The 21,248-nt window shown below is 41.1% G+C and overlaps 1 protein-coding gene across 2 annotated transcripts in view; it reads right to left on the bottom strand.

The window, feature by feature from the left end:
* The window catches only part of CANX (calnexin), a 28,244-nt gene extending 8,720 nt beyond the window's left edge, over positions 1-19,524 (bottom strand). Inside the window, exons 1-5 of one of the 2 annotated variants that reach the window (XM_075210018.1) lie at positions 19,400-19,524; positions 5,145-5,360; positions 3,437-3,510; positions 1,742-1,800; positions 253-394 (exon numbers count right to left, since the gene is read on the bottom strand). In XM_075210018.1, the coding sequence (XP_075066119.1) occupies positions 253-394; positions 1,742-1,800; positions 3,437-3,510; positions 5,145-5,357 (488 nt within the window). In that variant the 5' untranslated portion in view covers positions 5,358-5,360; positions 19,400-19,524. Of the gene's footprint in view, positions 1-252; positions 395-1,741; positions 1,801-3,436; positions 3,511-5,144; positions 5,361-19,375 lie in introns of both variants that reach the window. The other variant, XM_075210019.1, reaches the window with a different exon arrangement.
* Positions 19,525-21,248: the final 1,724 nt, after the last annotated feature.

The raw sequence follows: 21,248 nt of genomic DNA, 5'->3' as shown, positions 1-21,248 counted from the left end.
CATCAGACATTATGTTCCTGTATTATTCTTTCTATAATTATCAAAGCTGACCGTGGTATGTACAATAGGTCAAAGCAATTGAACACAATGAGGTACACAGAAACACGAACATGGAAATCTAATTTATACAACAATAGAACTCCAATAGAATAAATGGGAAATATGGGGAGTCAGCCACAGAGCTCATTATATTTGGCTACAGTTCTTAATATAATCCTCCATCCTCAGGGAGAGCAAAAACTCTGTACTTACTGCACAATTAAAGGTTTCTTATCAAAGACAAATGGCCTTTTAAGCTTGCAGCCAATCGCATGGTGCTTGGCGCGTGACATCAGCACAAGTCCTTTGTCCCCGGGTAGTTTAGACTCTTTCATCTCAGCCACTTCCCATTTGCCTAGAAAATAAATACCACAAAGGAAGAATGACATTTCTCACATTGTCCACAAAGTTAAAAGGATCCCTTTAGAATTTTGTCATGCTTTCCACCTGAAGAGAACCATTGTTTTCATACAACATAAAAGGAGGTTTAAGTCTGCATAAATTGACATTTTATAAACATGTAAAACAGCCAGTCATTTTACTTTCCAAGAGCAATATTCATTTACTATTCTACTACTCAGGCACTGATACAGACAAAAACAGGTATTTTAGAACAACTTTCAGGGTATTTTTGCACAAATTAAACTTATTGACACTGAGGTCCTCTGACATCTGTCAACAAAAGATTAGAAGAGTGTTTCAAATAAGCAGGAGCCATGTAATGTTTTCTTTCTTTGAGAAAAGCTGTTCATACACGTTCATATCTAGTTGTGTGAGCTGTACAAACAGATCACATGGTGTTTACAAGAGGTTCTATAGCTTCAAGTAGATTAGGATCAATAGTTATTTTAAATATGAAAGGTTTCTAATCTTGATCCCTATGCCAAAATAGGCAAAGAACAGAGATGGTACATGCAGTATTTCAATCCATTGTTCTTATACACATCTGTATTACAGATGTGCCGTGTTCTCACCAAAAAATGTTGCCAGTCGATTGGCATTAAGAAGTAGTCAGGTGTACTTCACAATATTACTAATGAAAAATGTTGGAGGTTATTGCCCACACCTACTAATACTAGTCATACTGGTGGTCAGTGGTCAAACTCACTGCTGCCTGCAGCGATCACACAGTGCCTATTCCAATAAGACAGACAATGGTTTGTTCTATTATAATAGGACTAAAACAGCCAGGTGGAGCACTCGGGAAATAGGTCTTGGGGAGAACACGGATGTGCATATTATCATCATGATCAATGGTCCCATCATGCAATGTATGAACTTACACCATAGTTCGCAGGACGTAACATGTGAATGACCCTTAAACCTGGAACTTCAAAAGAAAACCGACTCCCTTATGCCTTGATATCGCTCGGCCACTAATGATTTTCATTGTGAATGCAGAATAGGATCAAGTTGAAATATTATTGTCCAGAATGTCACTCATCTGTTTCCTATTTTAACTCATTGCTGAAATCCATTACGGACAGAATCTGCACCAGGTTACTGGGAATACTTTGAGTCTGCCAACATTAACCATTTTCACCTGCATAGCAAACAAAAAATACATCACCAGGTCCTGAAGGATTTTTACCAAAAGCAAGTAATGTATTTCTTTTGTGTGAAACCTGTATGCTGTATAGAGGATTGGATCATGATATAGAAGAAAAGTGTAGAACATATGAGAGGCAAAATCCGTTCCTACCATCATATTTGGCGATCTCATCATCAGTGTCGTCTTTCGTAGCCTTGGAGAGAACCCACCTACAAAAAAGTTGTGCTCAGTTAGTGGGGCAGCAAACAGTTTTCTAACATTTTATTGAGAATAAATAATTCATCTATGGTATCAATTGTTTTTAAACACCGCAAATATAGAATGACCAGCAACCTACAGCTCAGTGCACCAATTAGTGTACTGCTGAGTATGACAAGAAAAGCAAGTGGCATGCTTCTGGAGGGTTGTACTCTTAACTGTCTGCATGTATTAAATAGGGTGCATGTTTTTGTACATCTCCCCTCATGTACACATCTGGATTTCCTCCTATGGAACCCTTCACAGCTACTGGGCAGCAGCCGCTTAATGCCAGTACAGACAGTCAATGATATATGCTGATAATCTTGTTCATGAATGGACAAGAGGTGGACAGCCAATGTGTTGTGTATAATACACACATTTAGCACCGCCGTCAGCTTTCATTGTCAATCTAGCCACAGTGGAGATACATTGAGGGGTCAGGGTACTTAACTAGTAGGGATTGTACAAAGGTATATAATGATTATAACGCAGCCATGTTAAAGGACATTAGAGATGTCATATCTGGTGGAGCTATACAGCAGACTAATGTTTTTACATAACCGAGATATATGGGTGGAAGGGACTGTGCTCCTGTGCAAAAGCACCACATGCCAACCATGGCTGTTCACCAGCATGACAAGCAGCCATCTTGTTACTTTCCTGGACACATCAGCACTTATAACTAAATGCTGTTGTATAAATGAAAGCATCCAAGTGCTTCCATATTGGGGAACATTAGTTATGTTACAATAGATTGCTTCCTAGTATCTAGCCAAGCTACCTTACATGGAATAGCTGATTCAGTTATCCCACACAAGACATTATTAGATCCACACTGACATGGATTTACACAGGAATAAGTCATTTTATACAGTAGCTTGCAGATTCAATTTTAGGGCTGGCAACAGAACAGTAAATATTAACATGGATGCAGCAATATCGATTGTTACATTTACTAATAATGGTATGAACCAGGCACACATGCTTACAATGGGTGTGACATGGTTTGTGTTCTCTGCATTCTCCATAGGTAACAAACATTCCCCCTCCCAATCTCCTCACTAGTTCCGTAAGGTTCTACAATCTTAATCCACTATAACCACCATCAAGGGAAACATAGCTAGTAACCAGGGAAAATGACATCACTAGGACATATCCACCACATTAAGAATAATCTGCCTTAAAGACCTCTCATGATCAACATTTTAGGTTCTGCAATACATTTAACTTAAGACTTCAATACATCCTGATCTCCACCACTGGAAGGTTTACTGTTTCCTGAAATATACTGAGGCATCTGGAGTAAGTCATGATGGAAAGTTCTTCCTATGGTGATTTACAGCATTTAGCCACCAACAGAAAACTAGTTTAATATTGTCACTCCCTTTCCTTCCAGGCTGTACAGAGAAGACTTATCTTTATTTTGGCTCATCTATACTAATCAACATCAGACATTAATATTGCACCTAACCTTTCTAAGCAGTAAGAGGCTTGTTACAGTTTTCTTTGGCAAAGACAAGCCCCGCATTGATAAGGAATACTGAGCTATTTGTGATCTATAATGGACTATACTTGCAGGCAGAGATATCGACATCCAATTCTTACCCATCCAAAGTTCCTTTGTCAAATGACTCTGCAAGATAAACCTCTCCAGTTGGGACAGGCACTTTGTAAGTAACCTAAAAAAAGAATATATAACTAAATATAAATATATAAAAAAATTCTGAATTTGCAAAAAAAGGTAAAATGTGCCGACATGTCAGTCATTACACTTGCGTCAAACTTTTTTTCTCTTTTAAAGTTTTATTTTTTCACATGGTAAAATGATAAATGACAGTAAAAAAAACTGGTGCATATGTAGAAGTGCTAAAAGCAAATTCATTTTACTGGTACATCTTAGAAAATAAATGCAAACATCTGATTGGCTGGTTACAGCACCAATCTGCATAATGTGTTCAACAACTTTTCATTAATGTCCCTCAGACTGAATATACAATTATTTAATCAATCTATTTTTCTAGAAGAGTTCTGTAAGTTTTGCAGAGTTCCTCAAAAAAGGGATTTATGATTAAGTAGGGGAAAATATTTCCTGGGGTCTTCTTGCACAGCAACACTTGTCACTTATGGGACAATCAAATACTTATTTATATCATAGGGAGTGAATGGATCAACTCTGTAGAAGACAATAGACTGGAGCAGCTCACCACCACATAGGTATACTAGAAGCATTACTGCAAGTCAGTCTGCTGCACAGAAAGGGAAATAGTATATATAACAAACTGCTTTGGTGGACAGGCAGTGATCAGGGTACAGATGCTGGCAGAAGAGTGTTGCACATGCTTGTCAATACATCTGTCAGATGAACCAATTGATCTAGAATGCATTGTAGTGGGAAGCTGGCGGGAGAAGGACCTCCAGTCAACCCTCCCTGCCCAGGACACTGAGGTGATCAGGATGGAAGGACCATAGATGCTGAAGGGCTGCAGAACCATAAGTAGCCAAGGTTCAACATGACTGCAGTGGATGCCTGCTGACAAAGATGAGGGACACCCCCTCCCACACTGCAGGCAACAACGGAGACTGAAAATAAAAATAAGCCCTGTAGCCAGAGTCTATTCAGGGTAATGGAAAAACTGAGAAAGGCGCAGGGGAGGTATACGGACTAGGAGTTAGTTCCTGTTTTATCCACCTCCTTTTCTTCTAGGGGTAAATGTAAGACTGTCTACCCTTCACCCTCACCTCCTTAATGCTGAAGGAGAAATACAAAATATTACAGAGACCAATAAAGGTCAGGGTTCAGCTAAAAACACTTAAACACAGGTGATGCTCGGCAGTAGAAGGTAGAAAGCAGAAGGGACAGATTAAGGTATTTATTTTATACTCTCCCTAACTTCCTTGCAATGAGTTAAGCATCTTTCACTACCCATAAAACAGAAAAGTCAGGTGTTGACGCCAGTGGAAGAGTATAAATTTATCATGGAACATTGCCAAAAATACTATCAAGCAATAACTTTTACACCAAGCAGTTTACAGACGTAGAAGAAAAGGTCAACAAAATATATAGCTTTTAAAGTAAACATCTATACAAAATGTGTCATCACCTATGAAAACATTATTATGTATCATTTGCTGCAACTCTGGTATTGTAAGCTCATTTCTTCTGCATGGACCTTTTTGCCTTCTGTTTCCTTCTTAAAGTGACATTTAAAAAAAAAAAAAAAAAACTAAGCTCAAAAAGTACAGGAGCTATATAAGGTAAATATAAAATACTTGACAATATTTCAAATTCATATTTGAGCAACTTGGCACACACCTTAGGAGCAGGGGGCGGGGTGCTGGATTCTGGGTTAGCCTCTTCGGCATCATCAACAGGATCATCCAAGTCATCATCTATGTCTAGTCCATCATCGTGGTCATGGTCGTGATGATGATGGTGATCGTGGTCGTGATGGTCCCCCCCATGGGCTTTTATGGATACTACACCAAGAACCAGAAAGGTCGCGCAGAGAAGCCACTTTAGATCCATGGTCTAGATAGGGTAAAAAAAACAAACACAAATTGACATAAGTCTTTAGTTCGGACAACAGGAAACAATTCAAAAACTTAACAGTCCACAAAAGTTCATTTATGTTTTAAAAGTATTTTCGCTTCAAAACAGTATAGTGTACAAATGCCAGCCCAGCGAGGAACACCATTCACATAAGACTAACTTCTGTCAGTCCCCTCATGTGCTATTTGGGTGTCTAAATCGCAAGAGCGGTGCAGCAGCTGTGAATGAAAGCTACCTACTGATAAGGGTGCTTCAAATACACATGTATGAATATTTGGTGCAGCTGGAAATTGTTTTTACAAGACTCCATTTGTTTGAATGAAACTCTTCAAGTGTGAAAAAGAAAGAAAAGATGAAAAACATATGACAAAGAAAGAAAAGGATCCAGAAGGCATGCAACACCTGAATATAATGGAAAGCAGAAAATGAGGCACCGGAGGTCTGGCGTATTTCCCACAAAAACTAGGTCACCGAAGCACGCTGATCTGGTTTATCTGTCAGTCTGCTCAGAATTGTAATCTACATAGAGAACTTTACCTCCAAATATTTGTTGTGCGCACACATACATATTATAGCTGATTGCATGGAACAAAAATGATTTGTTTTCAGATGTTGATATTGATAACTCAATATACACTATTAAAAAAAAATCCTGTCCCCTAAGCTGGAACATGTGTAGCGATGTAGCAAACAGCCCAATATAAACCTGATAATCCAATGCTGAAAAAGGCAGTTTAGCAGCCTGTGTACAGCCAGGGAGGCTGGAATTGATCTGTCTACGTTGGCTGGGTACTGAACAATTAGGATCTTGTCTTATTTGACCAGTGGTCATACTACACTTTTTCTGCTGAGTATAATTACTCCTCCACACACACTATATGATTCCTCTGCACTTGTAAATAAGGAATTCATACAGGACATATCAAGAGCACAGAAAAAATGTTATTAAACTAAGTTTACACACTACAGAAAACGTAGTTCTCTCTCAGTACATATATTATAGTATCATCCACTTTCAAGTAGATTATGTCAGCAAAAGCTGCAATTAAGAACCTGATATGTCAGTCTAGAGGACACCAATTCCATATGTATTATAATCCGCTTCATTTTTAAGTTCTACTTTAAAAGTGCAACTTATATGAGCAGATGGCCAAACTTATTACAATTTCAATAAAACGTGTGTGTGTAACTAACTTGGCACCCGATTGTTGGTAGTATTTTTACATTATCAAGTCGAAGTCGCTATCTATTCTACTGACTGAATTGTCTCGCCGTTTACTCCTTGCAGGCTAATGTGTGGCTTCATCAAAGTGACTACTTCAAGAGGAAAATATTTAGGCGGTTCTGCAGTAAAGGGCTCCCATGTTGGACACATCACACAAACTCAGGAGTGTCTGGCTATTGTCTTTTTACTGATGAATAGTCACATATGTAGAAATGGGGACTGCTTTTGAAGAGTGCCTAGCTTTAGTAAGGTGTCAGATGCCTGTACAGGCATTAATGTGATCACTGAATTTGACCACCTTACATGTGTGGCCAAATAGAATATCGATCCTGTCATGCTGCATGACTCAGGCCAAACAGCAGAACAAACGTATGCGTGGCCAGCTTTTCATCCCTCTGAAGGCTCCAGCGGTTCTGTTCTGCTGCCCTCTATGTAGTCCTGCTCGACCAACTCATAAGCGTTGTCGTCAATGCTCCTTCACTGTCTACTTCCTCAGTGTATGCAAACTGAGAATACACACAGAGGCAATACATTGACAACAAAGCTGCCTATTTAGATCGGGTGAATGGGACTAGTTTATATATGAGCAGCACATCGAAGGCAAGTAAATATTTGCCCACAGCTGTTTAAAGTAGATACTGATATAGTGGAGCTTGGTAAGTTACCTTAATTTTAATATTTTATTTATAAACAGGGAATCCAGAAAACAAAATGAATACAACATTTCTAATCACAAATCTAGAGATATGAGGTTTTTATTCATTCTTTTATAACTACACAGATATAGGATACATTTTTGTATTAAAGACATTAACCATGAAAAAAAGAATCAGAAAATAGAATAATAGGTCTTAAAATATTCAGTTGAGAAGTTTTTATTAATTTTTGAGTAGGATAGTGGGAGGTGAGAAATCTAATTCTCTGAGCACCTTCCACAGAGGAGGGGAAGGGGAGCACCTGTTGACACATACCTTTAGGAAATAAGTTTAGAGGGATCCTGGAATGAGGAGAGTTGTGAAAGTATCAGGGTTTCCAGATTTTTTTAAACGTATTAATATGGTCGTGGAGTAGGCTTGTGATGTACTCCATAGAGGCAATGTACCAGATATCTGATGTGACAGCAGAGGTACATGGAGAGTTTGGATTTTTAGGTTGCCTTAATTTTAAAGTCAAAACACGGTTGCCAATTTGTTTTTATAAATAAATAGATCAGTATTAGGGTCAATACCTTGCAAAGTACAAATCTGGGGGTCGCCTTTGTATGTCATCTCCCTAATAACTCTTGCACTGTGATAGCTGCAAGAGACTTTTGAAAGTTATCATCCAGCTGTTTTAGTACATTTCAAGGTATAACTGTACAGCAAAACAAAACTGGAATATCAATTTAGTGTTTACATCTGCAGTCAGTACATATATAACTGGGAGTGAGTGATCATGTGGCATCTCCCAGTTAGTATGATAGAACTGATATCATAATGTATTGAACTTTCTCATGCATCTTTTTTTTTTTATATTATATTTGTAAATCACATTACACAGTACTTTCAAAAGAATACTGAAACATTCACATCAGTCCCTTCCCCATCGGAATTTACAGTCTAAAGTCTCTACCACGCACGTACAGGGACAATTTTTGAGAAAAGCCAATTAATTCACCAGAAAGTTTTAGGACTGGGAGGAAACTAATGCAAACACACCAAGAACATACAAACTCAACATACAAATATAGTACTGTGTTTGGACATATCTGCAACGCCAACACAGCGAGACAGCAATGCTAACCACTGTGCTGCCCCTTCCAAACAGGCATGCGTAAAAGTACGTACATGCTCTGTCAAATCTTAAGGCTCCAGAACGGACAATGTTTCTGCTTTAACAGAGGTGGTAGCACTAACGGATGATCAAATAATGACATGCATTTGACTAGCAGCCCCTGAACAACTTTCTCAGTTGATATGGCAGTAAGGCTGCACATACTTTTCACAAATGCTGCCTCATGTTGGCTTATTTTTCTACGGAGCAAATAATCACACCATAATATCTGCAATATGTTATTTTCCACGAGATTAGTTTTACATAATTTCAGAACCTGGTGCGGACTAGGTGAATGTTCGTTATGTACCGATATATTAAAACAGAATTTATAGAGGATGCACTTCCTTTGTTGCGCAGCTATCGTTAGGACAGTGTCTAGAGCAGATCAAAAAGCTCTGACATCACTTGCCCTGGCCTGTTTGTACTCAGTAATACAGCCTTTAAAAAATTAATAGATATAGATATTAATTTTTTATGCCAAAACCCAGCCTTATGTGCTCTTCAAGTTCAGTGTCTGTATGGGAACATATTGGTTACCAGTATGAGACCTTACATGTTAGATCTATTTTTAATGCTGCAGTGCTAGTCTTTAAACAATGGAATCCTGCAAATATGGGGTGAAAAAAAGACAGTAAATTTCCTCAACTGTGACCAAGCGCTGATGCTGGACTTAAGACATGAAAGTACAAGTACATATAATGTAGTGTATAGTTCTTTTGCTTAAACAAAGTCAATGTTTGTGAAAAACCATTTCTAAAAGATAACATTCAGCAATAATATAAACAACTTATCTCTTCAGCCAACAGTTCTGACAATCGCACATATAGTGGAGTTTTATACTAAAATACAGAGCATCAAATGCTCTTTCAACTGTAACTTTACAATTTTATCTACTATATACAAAACAGATGAAAGTGAGCTGGACTGGCACGCTATGCTCTGGAAAAGCTCATTAAGTGTCGAGCCTGGGGCAGAAAAACTCTGAAGGGGAGACTTTTAATGGATTCTTAATGTAATATTTCTCTCTGAAAAATACAAATACAATACATTAGAAATCATTATTTGTGTGTTTAGCACAAACCTGATATTTCCAAGAGACAAAAAAAATAGATGTGAAAACCTTATATGGCTCTACCTTTCGAGCCAAGAGGGGATTTAACACTTGTTTTTATTACTAACCGTTAAATCATGTAACTATGAGTTTAATAAACAGATTCTGAAACACTAGTGGGCATATTCAATTCACGGCGGGATCGCCGAAAATCCCGCGCTCGAAAAATATTACCGTTAATACGGTAATTACTCGCTGAAATCCAGCGAGTAAATTACCGTATTAACGGTTTTTACGCGCAGGATTACCGTATTAACGGTAATATTTTTTGAGCGCGGGATTTTCGGTGATCCCGCTGTCAATTAAATATGCCCCTAGAAATGTTCCACTTTTGGGGAGATAACTAAAAGCCACCTTAAATTATATAAAGTTTTTGTGAAGCAGAATATAGATAAATGTATGTTAAGCAATTATAAAATTATACACAAGCCAATACTCTTAATGGTAATCATCAATGCAATCATCATGTAGCTCACACAATTCACGACCATCTGGTCAGATATTGTGAGAATGTGTACGCTCCCATGATAATGTTTTATCGTACCAAAGCACATCTGTTGATTTGGTTTTCTAAACTTCCTAAAAATCACAATGAACGATGGAACGATGTCGGGGCAAATATGGACGTGTCTACGCACTCACAACTGTCTGTCTAACACTTCTGTTGAGTTCTTCTATAGTATATCTGTAGAATGTGTACAGAATACCAAACTTTCCAGCAGATTGTTATGACAGATTAAGATCATATCTGAAGGTAAATTGTGTAGGTGTGTACACATGAATCGGCATGCTCATCAGGACTTTCAATATTTGGTAATATTAGAGAAATGGCATCAGAAGTATGATTGCATAGGTGTGTGCCCAACTTTACCTACCATTTATGACCCAAGTAAATCCTTACTGATAGCGTGTACAAACAAAACATATTGCTGCAATCAAGTCAGAAAGACAAGGCTTAAAGAGGCGTTAAAATGCACACAATTACCAACAATCTTAATGATAGTACAACGCATGTAAACAAAACAATGGAACCCAGTTTCCAATATCAGCATGCTTACTTGTATTTTACTCGTATTTTTACTTGCATTTTGCCAAACGCTTCTTGCTCGATACAATACGTTTACTGCAATATAAACACATTTCAATGTAGTAGACTGCAGTAATGGAAGTAAAAACACTAGTCTAACACCATTGTACAGCAAGTGTAAGCTGCCACAAGCAGGCAGGTCAGATCATTTGGCTGAATTTCCAAACACATGAAAAGTGAACAATTGCACGGATTCAGTCGTTCACCAACTGGGTCAAAAGGATCAGAACTAAAGAGGTGGTATTTCCCCTGATAAGTTGATGAGGGGATATCAGGTTGAATCAGCTGAAATTTACTATTTTGATCAATTCTAATCAGCTCAGGTTCCAACTGTCCATGAAGACATCATTTAAGCCATCTGCACTGGGAAATTCAAGTTTTTGCCACAGACACTATTAGGGCCATCACAGAAATCTACATGGATGCAGGTGGATTTAAATGTTGCCTTAGAAGGAATTACAGTGAAATAATTTTAGCCATTTCATTATATTTATGAATCAGAGATTCAATGAGCCGCTAGGTGCATCTGGCTACGCAAATTGCAGGCCAATACAGGAACAAAGCTAAGCTCCATTTCTCTTCACATATCTGTAGGACACGAGGAAAAATGAGCGGAGACTGGAGTAAAAACATTGAGGTGATGCGTCTCCGCGGACTGTTCCAGACACCAATTGCGCCACAATGAATCTGGCCCTACATGTAAGAATTATAACCTAATCCTGTCACTCATCCCACCACACTCGTTAGGAGCCCAAGTTTGACCATGCAGATAAAAGCACACCACAATCACCACTCTGCAACACTGTTATACTACACAAAAGCTATTGTTAACGGGGCTCTCCGGCATTTAAAATCTAAGACCAATTATGGATTCCTTTTACTATTGCATTGTTTTTTTCATCAACATAGTTCAGTCAGGATTTCATATGCTCATAATACATAAATGACTGCACAAACTTGGACTTTACCCTAAACACGGCTTCCATGGTATCATTAGCAACAGGCAAGTGTCCCCAACGTATGGAGCTAGCAAGAGATGAGCGCCATATATGGAATAAAATAAACACACAGTAACTGATTCTGGACATTTATGTCACTTACTCTACCAATTTCTTGGTATTGCATTGTACATCATGCTGAGAGATTATATAGATTTTCATTAGAAATCATGCTACACTCTGTAGTTGGTCAAAGAGTAACACCTATGATCTTCTGGCTATTAATCAGTATTTGATATGCAACCAGTGTGGACAGCTTATTCATAGTATAGATAAAGGCACTCTGTACATTAAAAACGCTGCAAAATATAATGCTCCCAAGTCATCTTAGGGATGAATAGGAACCTACCATAAAGCAACCTATCAATCTATAGATGATAGCACTAACTAGTGGTGAAACTGGAGATGTGAAGTTAAAAAAGTCTGCCACACAGCAGATGCTTTGTTTGGCGAGCTGTCCACCATACACAACGCATCTCATTACTTCACATTGTCAAACATTAGAACTGGGATAAGACCAGGGGGTAAATGTATCAAGCTGAGAGTTTTCTGGCGGGTTTGAAAAACCAATCAGATTCTAGTTATTTGTTTAGTACATTCCACAAAATGATAGCTAGAATCTGATTGGTTGCTATAGGCAACATCTCCACTTTTCAAACCCGCCAGAAAACTCTCAGCTTGATACATTTACCCCATGGTCTGATTTAATTTCTACATTCTTAAAAAAACACAACTAAAGTTGGGTACACACAAGAGGGCTGTCAGCCGAATAGAGGCCCAATCACACGATAAACGACTGTTAGGCCCAATATCGCAATAGCGTGTACACTGCAACGATGAACGATTATCGTCCCAAAGCACATTGTATCATTTCATCTGATTTTTAAACTGAACTAAAAATCTTGTTCACTGATAGAACGATGTTGTGCAGATTCTGCAGTGTGTATGCACTCACGACTGGCAGTGTCCATAGATCTCTATGGAGTGTGCAGAGTCAATCTTTTCAGCCAATGGTTATGACAGATGAAGAGCACAGATCTGAAGCTAAATTTTGTATACTGTGTCTAGTGTGTACACATGAATCAGCATGCTGATTGGAACTTTATTTTAGTAGTTAGTAAAATTGTTAACAATATCGCTTCGAGAGAAATTCTATAGTATGTAACTAGCCTAAAACTTCAAAGTGGGAACAATGTTCAACATAACGTGCAATTATTTGTACCACTGTCTTACAAAGACAGTGACCTATATTTAAGAGGTAAAATGTAATTTATACAGGTTACCATACACACGCAATGTCTATACATTTCATATCAATATACCTTTGCAATAATCTGTATAATATATGTACAATATAAAGCACACATCAGTGAATTCTGATATCACCACATCAGTGTGCCTTTATATTCATATAATTTAGAGTTAAAAGTACATCATAGTAGCCTTAATAGCAACATATTGTACAGCGCTGGACCGAAAATTTTACTGTCACATTGGTACCTGCCATTGGAGTTACAACCTAAATTCCCTAGAAAATGCACACAAACACTACATTTTTTGGCAAGACAAATACTCTGTTTGTCCTGTTAATACAATAGGGGACTGGAGCACAGGTTGTGCACATCCAGACAGCTATGCCTCACTGAAAACATACAGACTGATGATGCCATTGCAGCACATGTGCCAGGATCAATGTGCACTGTCTGCACATGGGCCTGTTGGTGGTCATCTGTAAATTGTCAGATCTCTCAGTGTTTTATCTCACTTTGGGGGGGGGGGGGGTGTGTGTGCACAGCTACTTTTAATTTTTACAAATTTAATTTAATTGAAAAGCAGGTGTGGGGTGGAAACTGGAGAAACAAAAAGGTGGCAGATAGCAGTGTCCTCTCCTTGCGGAGATTCTTCACACGTCACATCAGTAAAACCAGAACTCCTTACAGAGTATTGCCCCCTATACAGGTAACATACAAATGACATTTCAGCAAGGACACATGAATCTTTGTTTCAAGCTAAACTTGTACCAAAGTTCCTGATGGTTGCATTGCAGGTATTTAACCAATGCGTCAGTAAAATAACATTGCTATTATTAGGTTAACACTGCCATTGTCAAACTATAGATAGTTATTACTAACAACAAGTTTCATGCTGCATCCCTAATTCACCCAGAGTTCATCATAAATACTGGTGTTTACTATGAATGCGTTCATTCTTCATTGGGATCAATTATCTTTACATTTGGTACATTTACTGAATTAGTGCACCTCAACTGCATGGTAAGCGTGGCATCTACAAACTTTAAAGGTACTACTTAAAAATCCACAAAAGATACCCCACACACATTGTGATGCATGGAATGCTACTGATTGATAACAAGTGTGGGATATATGGTCTTTTCTGCTGTAAAAATCATTAGAAGACCCTTTTGACCTTGGCCAGTCATTATGTTCCAAACAGAACCAGAATGGAAGCCCAAAATACAGAAATATCCTTTAGCCTGAATAGTACACCAGTGTTTTACTTTAATAATTTCATGTGAAGGGTTTATACGATTAATAATATGGATGAGGAATAAAAGTATTCTGGCATTATTGAACACCTGTCCATTAATAAGATTACAGAAAGTCTCCTGGAAAATACATTGTATGTGAAAGAGGATCAAGACAAAATGATAGTCTGCCCAGGAGGTAACAGCAGCTAATCATATTGCTGCCTGGCTCCCACACCACCTCTCCTCTGACATCCCCTCCATTATCCTCGGCGACTTCAATATCCCTATTGACAACCCCACCGACCCTGCTTCCGTCAAACTCCTCGCCCTTTCTTCCTCCCTTGGCCTCTCCCAATGGACCTCCTCTTCTACCCACTGCCTTGGTCACTCCCTTGACCTTGTCTTCTCCCACCGTTGCAGTCTGTCCGACTTCTCTATCTCCCCCTTTCCACTCTCGGACCACCATCTCCTCTCATTCTCTCTCTCCTCTACTCCTGAACCCCTCCCCCCACCCAAATCTACCCGGTCCAGGCGCGATCTTGACACCCTTGATCCTGCTATTCTATCCTCTTCTCTCGAAACTCTCCTCTCTCCCCTTTCCACCCTGTCCTGCTCTAATCAGGCGGCCTCCCTCTATAACCAAACCCTCTCCTCCGCCCTTGATGCGGTCGCCCCTGCCCAGCCCATCCGCCTTCACTGCTCCAATCCCCAACCCTGGCACTCCAAACTTACCCGCTTCCTCCAAAAATACTCTCGTACTGCCGAACGCAACTGGAGAAAATCTCGCTCCCTGGCTGATTTCCTCCACTTTAAGTTTATCCTCTCTTATTACAGCTCTGCCCTCTCGCTCGCTAAGCAATCCTTCTTTAAATCCCTCATCTCCTCCCAGTCCTCCAACCCCCGCCGCCTCTTCGCTACCTTTAACACTGTCCTGTCTCCCCCCCCTCCCCCTTATCTGCCACTGACTTCACCACCTTTTTCTCCTCTAAAATCGCAGCCATCAGACTTGAAATCTCCTCCTCCACCCACTCTTCCGCCACCCTCCCTCTCGCCCTTCCTCCCCCCTCCAATCCCCCCCCCCCCCCAGCCACCAACTCCTTCTCTCCTTCCGCCCCACCTCGGGTGAGGAAGTCCACTCTCTCATTTCTTCTTCCCCCCCTTCTACCTGCCCCCAGGACCCCATCCCTTCTCACCTTCTTCGCTCCCTTTCCGCCTCCACCTGCTCCCACCTCGCTCACCTCTTTAATCTGTCCTTCTCCACCGGCATCTTCCCCTCCACCTTTAAACATGCTCTCGTCTCACCCATTCTCAAGAAACCCAACCTTGACCCCACCTTACTCTCTAATTACCGCCCCATTTCCCTTCTCCCATTTGCCTCCAAAATACTCGAGAGACTTGTCTGCAACCGTCTCTCCACCTACCTCTCTGAACACTCCCTCCTTGACCCTCTCCAATCAGGCTTCCGCCCCCTCCATTCCACTGAAACTGACCTGGCTCAAGTTACGAACGATCTCCTCTCGGCTAAAGCCCTGGGCCACTACTCCCTCCTGATTCTCCTCGACCTCTCAGCGGCCTTTGACACCGTTGACCACCCCCTCCTGCTTCACACCCTTCAGTCCATTGGCCTCTCCGGTACCGTCCTCTCCTGGTTCACCTCTTACCTTGCCGACCGTTCCTTCTCTGTTTCCACCTCTGATTCTCTCTCCCCATCTTCCTCCCTTCCAGTCGGGGTCCCTCAGGGCTCTGTCCTTGGACCCTTACTATTCTCACTATACACCTCTTCTCTGGGTGCACTCATCAGCTCCTTCGGCCTCAAGTACCACCTTTATGCTGATGACACTCAACTCTACCTTTCCTCTCCTGATCTCTCTCCCTCCCTTCTCTCCAGGGTATCCGCATGCCTCTCTGCCATCTCCTCCTGGATGTCCTCTAGATTTCTTAAACTCAACCTTGCTAAAACTGAACTCATTGTCTTTCCTCCCTCTCGTACCTCATTCCCCTCTGACCTCTCTATCAATGTTGACAACTCATCTATCTTCCCTGTTCCCCAACTCCGCTGCCTAGGTGTCATCCTCGACTCCTCTCTCTCCTTTGCCCCTCACATTCACTCTCTCGCCAAATCCTGCCGTTTCCAGCTTCGCAACATTGCCCGCATTCGGCCCTTCCTCTCCCAGGATGCCACCAAATCTCTCGTCCACTCTCTGATCATCTCCCGCTTGGACTACTGCAACCTTCTCCTTATCGGCCTCCCCCTCTCTAATCTCGCTCCCCTTAGATCTGTACTTAACGCCGCTGCTAGGCTTATTTTCCTCTCTCGCCGTTCCACCTCTGTCTCCCCACTCTACCAAGCCCTTCACTGGCTCCCCTTCCCCTACAGAATCCTTTTCAAGCTCCTCACTCTGACTTACAAGGCCCTCGGCAACTCCACTGCTCCCTACATCTCTAACCTTATCTCTATTCACACTCCCTCCCACTGCGATCGTCCAATGATCGTCGCCTCTCTTCCCCTCTGATTACCTCCTCTCACGCACATATCCAAGACTTCTCCCGCGCCACTCCCCTCCATTGAAACAAGCTCCCCCGCTCCATCAGAAGTTCCCCTAATCTGTCCTCTTTCAAACGAACATTAAAAAACCACCTTTTCCTTAAAGCCTTCCAGTCTCATGCCTAAACTCCCACCGGTCGGCTACCTCTCTTTCTCATCCCTTCTTCCCCTTCCTCGACTCCGTTTCTCCCGTCTCATCCATGTGTCTGTCTGTCTTCCCCTCCCTTTAGATTGTTCGCTCCTTTGAGCAGGGCTCTCTCCTACCTCCTGTTTCCATCACTTTTAACTGCGCTCTCCAGCTACTCTGCTCACCTCCTCTCGGTCCCTCTGCCTCCTCTCCCCTCAGTGACTCTCAACCTGTCATCTGTGCCCACCCTCTTGGGCCATAGTTCCTGCCTATACTCACTTTTCCCCTCCCTCCCTCTCTTTCATGCTGTGCCTGAGCCCCCAGAGTTATAGTGCTTACTGTTACTTGTACTGTGCTGTTTCACCTTGTACTGTGCCATTGTTTGTCCCTGTACGGCGCTACGGATACTTTGTGGCGCCCTATAAATAAAAATTAATAATAATCATATACAAAATCAAGACTACCCCCATATTCATCACTAGACTGCGTAAGACAACTATGCCTGTTGTCCAGGAGAAAGTACCTTTTCTATTTTAGGAACAAAATACCAAAGTTAAAATTATGCTCACTTCTGGTTTCCGCAAAATTTTACTTCAATGGAAACATGTGAAATTTAATAATAAAATACCAATTAAAATATGAACATTAATCAGTGACCTTTAAATGAAACGGCAATAAGTGTTTGACTGGTACACAATACCTATAGAGCAAATTACTAGAAAATGTTACAGAAAGAAAACTACAAATATTGAAAATAAAGACATCTGATTATAAGTACCACATCTTTTATGTATTCAAGAAAAACTGCAGACAAGATAGCTGGTATTAAAATTATAACTTTCACACGCTACTCATTATGATGTAGAACAGTGTTCCATGATCTTCAACATCTATATTAGGGCTACTTAAGATTTATATATAAATAAATTGACCCGGTGACTCAATCCCACACAAATAGAACTAGTGTCAATACACTTACTATCTCAATCAGCCATTCATGAAGAAATCTGACTGAATTACACTTAGAACACGCACAGGGGGCTGTTTTACTGGCAGGTGACAAATACAGAGCACATATGATGAGCATCAATGACGCTTGGCAGGGAAACGTTGAATAGCCCAGCCTCATAGCACAATTTGGGTATAATAATCTAGCCTCCTGCTCTGCTCTCAATAGAACAGATTTGGGGGTAGGCCCTCTTCTGCATATGCATGGCCCAATGCATGCTCCACTTAAAAAAGATTTCTCAAAAGAACAGAGGGAAGAAAGAATGTGACCTTGCATTGTCAGGCCAACACACCTCCTGGCCCAGTAGCCACTGCACCTCAAATTGTTACACAACTAACTCTAGGAGAACACATGACATTTAGCAATGGAAACTATGATACAAAGACTTACTTAATATGTGCAAGTAAAACATTCTATAATCTATTGCAAAAAACACAAATACCACATTTCGTTAATTTTTAAATGATAAAACCACTTTTGTGTTAAGTTTACTATGTAATTCTCCATAGTTTAATGTATCTAATACAAGGCCACTCACCCTACCTTACCATGTTTACTTTCAAGTCACAGGTACAGTAACTTAGCAACCTGAGAGTTGCAGGAAATTGCCATTGACAACTAGCAAGAACAAGTGAAACGTACAAGGGCTGCCCCCCAATGCCACATTATACCCAACATAGGAAACTGAAACTGTCAGCTTGAATTGCTGTTCCCGCTGATTGATGATGACTCAGCTTGGGGTGGGGGGAGTGGGGGTAGGGACTAGTATACAGGGCTCCTTGCTGGTTTTCCATGACAACCAGTAAGAAGCTTGCTTAGCCTATTAGCACCTAAAACCAAGATAAATACAAAATAATGAGCGGTAGGTTGGGATGCGACTGCATTAAAGAAGATGAGACTATAGGATTATTATACATAGTAGAAAACATAACAGTGGAGCTAGCCAGTAAGCTCATTTGGGCAGAGCCATCTTCACCTTCTGTCACTGTATGTAATTTGTCTGTATCACAGTCCCCTTTATGTAGAGCACTGCATAATATGTTGGCATTCTATAAAAGGCAGTAACATCTGATAAATGATTGGACGTTATAGGATACAGCATGTCATTGCTTTTTCCACCATGTTATGAATTAAGCTCCTTAGATCCCATAAGATGGGGATGAACTGTACAATACAATGAAGATGTCTAGGGGGCACTAATCCCACTATAGGGATACATGACCATGAGCATATATGATGGCAGCTATTACATGCATGTGACTAAGACCACATATGATAAGGATACATGAGCATATATGATGGCAGCTATCACATGCATGTGACTAAGACCACATATGATAATGGCTATTAGAGAAAGAGGAAATGGAGTTCATGGTAATGAGACAGGTGACAGCCCAGGCTGTGCTGACAGATACTGTGCCTGTAGTAACACATGAGAGAAGCTGCCACTGCTATGTGAATGGACCACATAGTGAGCGTCAGGCCTAGTGCTGGATATGACAGGATGGACGCTCCCGGTGTATCCCTGAGACTGCCCTTCTCCTAGGCTCACGAGGTGTAGCCCTGCCCCACCACCACCGGTATATTACCGCCGGTTCCCCTGACTGGCTCACCGCCTGCACTCGGTATTCTTCCTCCTCAGTCACCCGCCCGCCGCCGCTGCTGCTGCACCAACCGCTCCGTCACGTGTCCTGCCGGGAGTGAAGCAGAAGGGGGAGGGGTCACGTACTAAAAGGGAGGACGTAGCCGCTCCAGACCCTCGCTGGCCACGCCCTTCACTCGCTTCACTATTGGCCGCCACACGCACCGACCATGGGACTAACGGAAAGTCACGGTGTACCACTGGCTAAAGCAGCTGCCAATCACCCAATGGGAGGAGACCTTCCAGGACCTTCTCTTCGTGGATCACCTGGATTGGCTGCCATCCTGGCAGATGGTGAGCGGTGATTGGTGGCGGGGGAGGGCGGTTATGCGGAAAGAGGAAGTGAGATAGTAAATGGTTTCTAATAATCCATTCATTCCTCCCATGGCCGTATCTAATGGGGTGCAACCTCCATATATCGTGATATAAAAGTCATAAACATGCATTACACTTCATAAGGGAGGAGGGCAACCCGGGGCTCTCTAGCTGTCGTGGAACTACAAGTCCCAGCATTCATTGCCATTCATAGGTTATAAAGCTGTGGAACCCTCCCCCTCCCCCTGACAGTTCCTGTATTCTCGTACACACCAAGGCCATCTTTTCTATCGGGCACGATGGGCAGGTGCAAGGGGGCCCCATAGGCAGGGCTCCTAATTAGCATAAATAATCCTGCAAAAGAAAACACCTGCAAAAAAAAAACATTCAAGAGTCACTGAGCAAGTACATCTATCTATCTCTATATATCTATATCTGTATCTCTATACATATATATATATATATATATATATATATATATATATATATATATATATGGGCCCCGGTACACTGCTTTGCCCGGGGGCCCATAAAGTTGTTAAGATGGCCCTGCTACACACGCAATAAACACCTGCTCTCACTGCTAGGCTTGAACATTTATCTTGTAATAGAATAAACAATGTCCCATTTCATGCCACCTAGAGCTAGTGTCACATACAACATTCATTGTGCTGAGCCACGTTAATGAATGGGGGAGGTGGGCTGTAATGACGTTACTGAGTCACTACAACCTGATTATTGTCAGGGCTCCATTTTTGCTGAGAGCTGCAATCAGTTGTTTTTTTGTAAAAATTGTGGCTGCACTACAATGATCATTTTCCATAGTACAGACAAGCATGCTGGGATTAGTAGTTCCACAACAGCCATAGGTTGTATAATACAATGCTGCTTGGTTAGGCAATATGTGGCTCTTGTGTTGTGAAACTATAAGTCCCAGTCTTCTTACTTTTGTAGTTCCACAATGGCAGCAGAGCCACATGGTGTCTCCCCCCTCCATTTTGTCCCTATTTTGTTTTGTGTGAAGCACAACTGGGGCTGGACTACATAAAATGTGGAATGGAAGTGCAGACATTTATTTTTTCAATAACATTTTTACTTGAACGAGGGAGTGGTGAATGTGTGTAATTTGTTCATTTAAAATGTATGTATAAAGTGTGATTATTACTAATTTACTCTTAATAATGTAATGGACAGGGGTCTTTTGGAAACAAATGGCTCTCCATGGGCAAAATATGTCAAGCTGCGATTTACCTTTTTCATCAATTTTCTTGGGCGAGTTTGAACCCACCGATGTATGAAAGTGCGAGTTGATAGTAAATCGCCAGTAAAGGGATGTAATCAAAATCGACACGCTACACATCGCTGTCCCTACTTTTGACCATTCTAAGAACACAAGTGGCCATATGTATGAAGCTGCGATTGTGCAAACTCGCCAGAAATTGACATGGAAATCACCAGAATCAACACACTGCTTTGGATAATTGATATTGCAAATATAGCTGTCC

Source organism: Mixophyes fleayi, chromosome 4 (genome assembly GCF_038048845.1).
Source record: "Mixophyes fleayi isolate aMixFle1 chromosome 4, aMixFle1.hap1, whole genome shotgun sequence".
NCBI classification, from domain to species: domain Eukaryota; kingdom Metazoa; phylum Chordata; class Amphibia; order Anura; family Limnodynastidae; genus Mixophyes; species Mixophyes fleayi.
The sequence above is the reverse complement of the archived record's forward strand: the minus strand, read 5'-3'. Positions and strand labels throughout refer to the sequence as shown.